The following is a 7,905-nucleotide window of genomic DNA, read 5'->3' as shown; positions in this document are numbered from 1 at the left end:
CAGGGCCAGCCCTGCGGGGGAAGGGGGGCGGTATGGCACCCCAAGCCCGCAGGAGCGCCCAGACCCCAAGACCAGGGAGCCGCAGAGGCCGCAGGACACCACGCAGGCCCAAGGACCCGGGGCGGCAATGGCCGGCACCCCCAGAGACCCAGAGACACACCCCAGACAGGCGGGGCAGGAGGGCCCGCCCACCCACCGCCCGACACGGCCCCCCCCCCCAACCACCACCCACCCCCGACCACCCGCCCGGCCCCGCGATCCCCCAGAGAGCCAGGGAGCAGGCCCGGATTCAGAGTGTGCCTTCTTTTCTGTGCTGTAACTAATTGTTGTGGTAATAAGACATGACGTGTGATGCTGTTTAGCGGCCTGCTAGTTAGTTTAGCATACCATGTTAATGTGCTTGATATCATACTGTTAGCATAGCATTGTAATGCTTCCCAGTTAGAATAGACTTCACGTTAATGCGCCATGAAATAGCGTTTGGTATTGTGGTTCAACTGAGTTAATATGCTTAAAGGAGATGGACGCTGTGGAGAGAGAGAGGTCAGAGTGGTTTTCCCGCTCTTCCTGGTGGACGGACCCTGCTGTTTTCTTCCTGTGATTCTACGAGGCCGTTTACTAACTGCTTAACTGTGAATGCCATTGCCCCGGTGACTGCTGTCACTCTATTTCCCCTGCTATCCCCTACTAACAACTCGTTTTGGATTCGTGAGTACTAACGTAACTGAACTAACTGAACTTGTGTGCACGTGCTTTTTGTTTCTGCTCATTTGGAGTGAAGCGGCCATAAAAGTTTTGAGGCCTCACCGCACCCCAGCTTCAAATCAGGCCTGCAACGGGCTTAAATGTCCAACTTTCTAGTGTCTGGTTAAGGAATGAATGTGTGTGTGTGGGCCCACAGGTATAAACTGAGTGATTTATATTATTTAAATGTGATGGAAGCAGTGTTTTGGTAATATCAATAGTACTTAAAAGGAAACTTTTTGTTTAAAAGGTATTTTTGTTTAACTTAAAGATATAAAAGGCATTTTGAAAGTGAAAGGAAAAGGTTTAAAAACTAAAGAGACCTGATATTTTATTTTGTAAACCTTTATTTATAACTTTGAGAATTTGTATTTTATTTCATAAGAAATGGTTACCAAATTTTATTTTATCTTATTTTGTAAATAAATACCTGTAAAAGGATTATTGCATTTAAAGTACAGTTGTAATTTTCTTAAGAGGTAGTTTCTAAATCATAATTGTGGGAAAACTCAGAATAGGTAAATTAAAGATATTCTCAAGGGTAATATTACACATAACAGTTCAACAACGAACTCAGGCCCTGTCCCATTGTACTACCCATTCAAGATAGATTAACATAGCTACATGGGACTTGGGTTACACAAGCTTCAAAACTGTATTTATCATCTGAATTTGGTGGCAAGCGTTTCATACTGTGAAAGACAAGACTTTATTTAAAATGAAACAAAAGCCCAAAATGATCAAAAATGGAGACGTCATGAATAAATGTAACAAATTCTCATTATTATTATTAATATTGCTGGTTCTAGTATTATGGTGTACTGCAGTTCTACATGTGGTTTGTGTCAGTGGTGTTGCCTCAGCAGAAGCTGTTGGTGATGAAGTGATGTTGGAATTGTTGTGAGTCCAGTTTGAATCAGTGAATTGTTGTTTGATGACATCTTTTTATTTAGTGTCTGGTGTCTTTTATCTGGGGCGGCACGGTGGTGTGGTGGTTAGCACTCGCCCTACAGCAAGAGGGTTGCCGGTTCAATCCCGGGCATGGGAGCCCTTCTGTGCGGAGTTTGCATGTTCTCCCCGTGTCAGCGTGGGTTCGCTCCGGGCACTCCGGTTTCCTCTGATTCGGACTAGGTTAATTGGTAACTCTAAATTGTCCGTAGGTGTGAATGTGAGTGTGAATGGTTGTTTGTCTCTATGTGTCAGCCCTGCGATAGTCTGGCGACCTGTCCAGGGTGAACCCTGCCTCTCGCCCAATGTCAGCTGGGATAGGCTCCAGCCCCCCGCGACCCTCAAGAGGATGAAGCGGTTAGAAGACGAATGAATGAATGTCTTTTATCTCTCTCTATTTTATCTTCTATCACGGGTGTTGCCAGCATTTGAGGACATCCGGGGCTTAGCCCAGACAATTTTTAAGAGTTGGGGGAAAATCAAGGATTATTACAAATAGCGCAATATGACTGACTATTACCAATCCAGCACTCCAAAACTCAATAAGACAGATCATTAGTTAGTGAAGAAGTGAAAATCGGTGCCTGGAATTGGGCCAGATGGCTCCCGACCTCGTCCTCACCTTCTCTTCAAATCATCCTCTGTGTCGGTTTAGTATCTTAGGTTCGGTTGGCTGGTACTCAGAGAAACACTGGAGACAAATAGAATCTGGTACAATTGAGTTTAATGTGTTCACAAGCAGCAACACATACAACTCATGAGTCAGGCTCCGGAGCAAGACTGAAGTTTCACTTTCTGAGCTCTCCCTTTTATGCTGGTGAAGATTCGAGAGAATCTCCACCCTTTTTCCTTTAGCCCTTCCTACCCAGGCCCAAACCTGTTAGTGGCAAGCCTTTTTGCCTTTGCCCGATCATGCCCGGACATGTCTTAATGGTGTAATCTTTACCCTCGGCCTGGAAATCCCCAAACTCTCCCACCATTAGGTTTGAACTCAGGTACACTCTTTTTTTAAAAAACATATGGAACTTAGGGACTATTTTCTATAAGGTCCCTTGTGCCTTCATGCAATTTGAAACCTTAGAGTGTATGTGTGTGTCTATTATTACACTTCCAAGCAATACATGGTATGGTATGTGTGTGTGTTTTCTATATATGAATACATAAACTTGTGTAAAAGTGTTTCACCATACATGGATACATAAAAACATTATTATGTGAACTGTCAACCTTAATCAACTTATGCAAAATAAACATTTACCTGATTAATGATTAAATCTTACACTACATTAGCTAAATTCCCAATATCACAAATCACAGTTTGCCTCACAGGGCTTTACAGCATACGACATCCCTCTGTCCTTAGGACCCTCACAGCTGATCAGGAAAAACTCCCCAAATTTATTCATTTTCTCCAATTAATATCTGGCAGTATACATATGTGACAATAATCATACATGTATAATAACAGTACAAGTATGACTAATGATAACAGCAGCAGCAGGAGGCATCTGGCAGGACCACGGCAGCAGCACAACCACACATTTTCACACTATCCAGGCACTGCTGTGATATAAGAAAATAAATTTGTTAAATTAATCTTAATTTTGTTGCATACTCTCAATGGGTACTCATGTGTAGCCCTGTTTTTATAATGAATGCAAAGCCACAGTTCCTGTGACAATACACCTGGATGCAGATTAGAGATGTAACAGTATGAAAAGTTCATGTCACGGTTATTGTGACCAAAATTATCACGGTTATCATTATTATCGCGGTATTGTTGAAATGTACTCAAAATGTTCAAAAAGTACTTTTACACACACTGAAATCATTCAACCAAGATTTATTTTGAAAAACAAATGCAATGGTCGGGGCCGGGCAATTTTAGGCAAAATTAGGCAACTCTGAGCAACACACACACTAAAACAAAGCATATCACAACATAGAAGTTACATCATATAATTATGGCATGCCCTTCAAATTGTGGATGAGTGGCTGAAGTGATCAGACTCATAATATACAAAGGAAAGAAAAAACTCAAGAACAAGAAAGTAAGAATAACTTTAACTGCTAGCAGTTATGAACAAACTGGCCTGATCTAGCTTAAAGCTAAACATTATCCATTGTGACAAAGATGAAAACATTTTTTAAAATGTAAAAGTAGCTATTGCATAGACTCTGCATATTGACTGATAGCTAAGCCAAATAAACAGGGAAAAGAGACGAGGGATAACAGGGAAAAGTGTTGATAAAGAGTATTTGTCTCTCCGCAAAACTGCCTGGATCATAATTACTTTAACCTTGGTAGTCTCTAATCCACATAGCATGATGCCTGAACATAGGACTTTCACATTAGAACGTCCGTTCTGCCTTAGCTGAGGCTTGAACTCACAACTTCTGAGACTGAGGTCCGTCTTCTATCTCACTGAGCTAACTGGCAACTGACTGTTCATGTGTGGCTTCACAGATTGAATAAGCCCAGCATCAGGGTGCCAGACAGTAGCCATCCATGCCATGGAAAAGCACATTTCAAAGTGAAAGTTCCAAAGCTGTAGCACATATGGTTTAGAGGCTTGCTGTAGCGCCACCATCAGGACTATTGTCTTGTGTTTCCAGTTGAGGACATCTGTCATGGGACTGGACCTTTATGAAAAGTTTGGGTAGATTTTTCATATGGAAATGTTGCACAAGCTGAGGCTTGAACTCACAATCTTTAACACCAAGAACCATCCTCTATCTCACTGAGCTAATTGGCAAACAGAAATGTCACATGTAGCTTCACAAATTGACTAAAGGCCCGAACATACTCGGGTGGAATGTATGCGGAGCGGACTCTGCGAGGAATGTCCGCAGTCATTCGGGCTTTCATAGTCGAGTGCACTTCCGCGTTGTAGTTTCCTGTAAAAATGTCCGTGAAAAATCCCTGCGATGTGAAAAATACATGCCGAGCAGTCACTGGTGCGCGGAGCGGAGTCCGCGCAGTCGTAAAATCTGAGCTTTGCGCGCACAGGGCTTGTGGACGTCCGCTTTGAGTCCACGCGGACCTCCGCGGAGTCTGTTCCACGTACATTCCGCCCGAGTATGTTCGGGCCTTAAGCCAGTCACCTGTGTGCAAGACAGCAGCTGTTAGTGTGTAAAGGCAGATTTCAAACGGCTGTCAAAAATTCACTTATTAAGACAAAAATCCGAAAATACACAAATTGCATCTAGACAGCATGGAGATGTTGGTAATTTGTTTGTAACAATGATTTAATGGCTCCATAAGTGAAAAACTGATGTTTAAAAATGCCATTTTTACATTGACTCCAATTGTTCGCATGAGAGCGAAATTCAAAATGCAAAAATGCTTCAAATTTTGTCATTTTTTTTAATGAACATTGAAAATTTATTTAGCAAGAATTTGCAAGTATATGTTTACAGTACTGTTTACAGTCAAACATTTTGATGCACTGTAGGCTCAATTTTTGATAAATGAAAAATCTGTGTGGATTGTTTGTGTAGGACAGTCTGAAGATGCTCTGTAGTAAGTTTGGTGTCAATTGAGCAAAAATTGTGGGAGGAGATAGGTTTAATAGGTTTTACAGTTTTTGGAAAAAAAACAGAGTGATGGACTTCATAATTTGCAATAGGTTTAAATGTACAAAAGTGTCTTCAGTATTGGAGTTACAGTTTAGTGAAAGTTGCAAATCTGTAGCACATATGGTTGATTTAATAATAATTGGAAAATGCATTTCCTGCGGAACATGCGTGTGGATGCTGAATGCTGAAATGAATTCAAGACCATGGCTGAAAATGCTGAAAGTGCAGAAATAACAAACAAATTGCCACACACATCTGAAAATCCTCACAGAGCTGAACGTTTTGACATTTGAATGGTTTCTGTAGCTGAAAGTATGTAGAGGTAATGATTAATCAAAACATGTACAGGAGAAGTACTGTAGGAGAAGCAGTACTACTACAAGTAGATGTAGATTTAGCAGTAGTAGCAGTAGTTCAGACTTTAAATAGCATAAAAGTAGAAAAAAAAGTATGAATGTCCTTACAGAGCTGAACATTTTGACATTTGAATGGTTTCTGCAGCTGAAAGTATGTAGAAGTAGTGATTAATCAGAAAATGTACAGGAAAACTAGTAGAAGCAGTAATACTTAGTAGTGGTAGAATGCTGAAATGAAAGAAAATACTGAAAGTGCAGAAATATCAAACATATTGCCACAAACATCAGAAAATCCTTACAGAGCTGAACGTTTTGACGTTTGAATGCTTTCTGTAGCTGTAGGTATGTAGAAGTGAATGTCACAATATGCAAATTAGATGAGTTAATGTACTCCCATCTGATTCCTCTTCCTTTATTTTGAGGATGAGATGACAAAAACAGCACAAAACAAAATAAATCTACTGTGTAAATATGTTCAAAATGTTGTTTTACTTATTATGAAATCCAATATGGCCGCCGCCTAGTGACACCACAATATGCAAATTAGATGAGTTAATTTACTCCCATGACAAACTTTGGGTCATGATGAATAGTTTTCTCATTTACAGTATGCCTTTATCTCTCACCACTTTGAAGCCACAGCCTTTTGAAATGTTGAAATGAAAATGGAATATTTTCCTCAATAAACTCTGGCACCTAAAGGGTTAAAATGGAGATGCTGCCCCTGTCATGTCTGCATGTAAGATGTAGACACGCACACACATCATGTTTCTGTGAGTTTGTGTGTGTGTGTCTGTGAGGAGTCCTCTGCCTACGGCGAGCAGCGTTGGGCGGGACCTTGGACTCACGCCGTTTCGGCCTCCAGCTCACGTAGACTGTTAAAGATAAAAGTTTTAGACGATTTTAGACCCCTCTCCACTCTAGCTCACAGCGGACAATCTCTCCACATTTGCCCATGTTATTTTCACAGGCACTAGCTCACTTCCTGTTGGATTTAGGTAAGGCATGTCAGTGAGTGATTTGTAGGTCTTGATGAGACGAACAAGCCAGTTTTGGTTTAATCTTTCTATGACAGGCCTACAGGCCGCAGCGGCCATTTTAGCGTGTCTAGGTGGCGCTACAGAGCCCATTTTGGGGTTAATTTTTTCATTGTATCAAATGTTTCGCCAGTCCTGACATGCGTGCCAATTTTAATGAGTTTTTGAGCATGTTTAGGGGTTAAATTTAGTTTTTGTGCGCACCAATGGGGCCTCATGTCATGCAGTAGATGCCCTTTTTTCCTTTTCACCCCTGCCCTTCAAACATCCGAAGTCCACCACTGACAGAGAGAGACAAGTTGAAGAGCAGGCAGATGCAGACTGCTTTCGAACTCCTCCCTCTCATTCCCAAACCGTAGGTCCAATCGTCAATCTGAACATACCAACAGAGAGATACACTCTTTCTGAACACAGACATTAGGTTTCATGTTTGTGGAGAAAATCAAATGAACTACCATTACTATTTTCTTTTCAAGTTAAGCGCGGAAATGTAGCAAAGAAAACTTGAGTAACTAAGCTGGAGATGGACTCGGGGAAATGTTCCCTCGGCAAGTAACAGCACAGCACAGGCTGACAGTTACAGCAGGTTAGCTAGTGTATGTGGCATGAGGAGAACTTGACTTGAGCTAGTGTCAAGTAGGGTGTAACCTTTCAATGCAAGCTACAAAGCTAAATATTACCCTACAGAGCTAGCCATGCACGCCTTCCATGCAGTTGCAATGGAATTCTAGTTTAAGACAGATACCCCCACAGAGGATGACGAGCAATGAATAATGATAACAGCTGTATTTCTCTAGTCAAGAAATACATGATAGATAGATAGCTGCTAGTTCTACTACCACTGATCTGATCATTTACTCTGCTAGCAAGCATAGCAAGCTAGTTCAAAAGGAGAGCTAGTTAAACTAGTGCTACAGAGGCATACATGCATTAACCATCTCTCTTACCTTTGTTCTTCTTCTTCATACATGCATTAACCATCTCTCTTACCTTTGTTCTTCTTCTTGAAGAATCCCAAAATGTCAATCTGTTTATACTTTGATTTCTTCATTATGTCGCAAATGAAATCAGCTCTGTAACGTCCTTAAAATGAAATCCACTTGATCGACTGGCAGGCTGTCCTCCTCGACAAGTGCGCGCAGTTGCAGAGTTTGACTTTGAATCTGTCCAATCCTTACCCCGGAAAAAATGCTTGGTGACGCCACTGTCTTCTATTATCTCTCCAGACTCTGTCAGGCTGG

The 7,905-nt window shown here is 41.5% G+C and overlaps 1 protein-coding gene across 1 annotated transcript in view; it reads left to right on the top strand.

Annotated features, from left to right (window-relative positions):
• LOC126395949 (antigen WC1.1-like) overlaps positions 1 to 319 on the top strand; it is a 22,756-nt gene extending 22,437 nt beyond the window's left edge. Inside the window, exon 8 of the mRNA XM_050053752.1 lies at positions 4 to 319. Within this exon, the coding sequence (XP_049909709.1) occupies positions 4 to 319 (316 nt within the window). The remainder of the gene's footprint in view (positions 1 to 3) is intronic.
• The last annotated feature ends 7,586 nt before the right edge of the window (positions 320 to 7,905 follow it).

This window comes from Epinephelus moara, chromosome 9 (genome assembly GCF_006386435.1).
Source record: "Epinephelus moara isolate mb chromosome 9, YSFRI_EMoa_1.0, whole genome shotgun sequence".
NCBI lineage: Eukaryota > Metazoa > Chordata > Actinopteri > Perciformes > Serranidae > Epinephelus > Epinephelus moara.
Note: the sequence above shows the minus strand (reverse complement) of the source record. Positions and strands in the feature narration are given on the sequence as shown.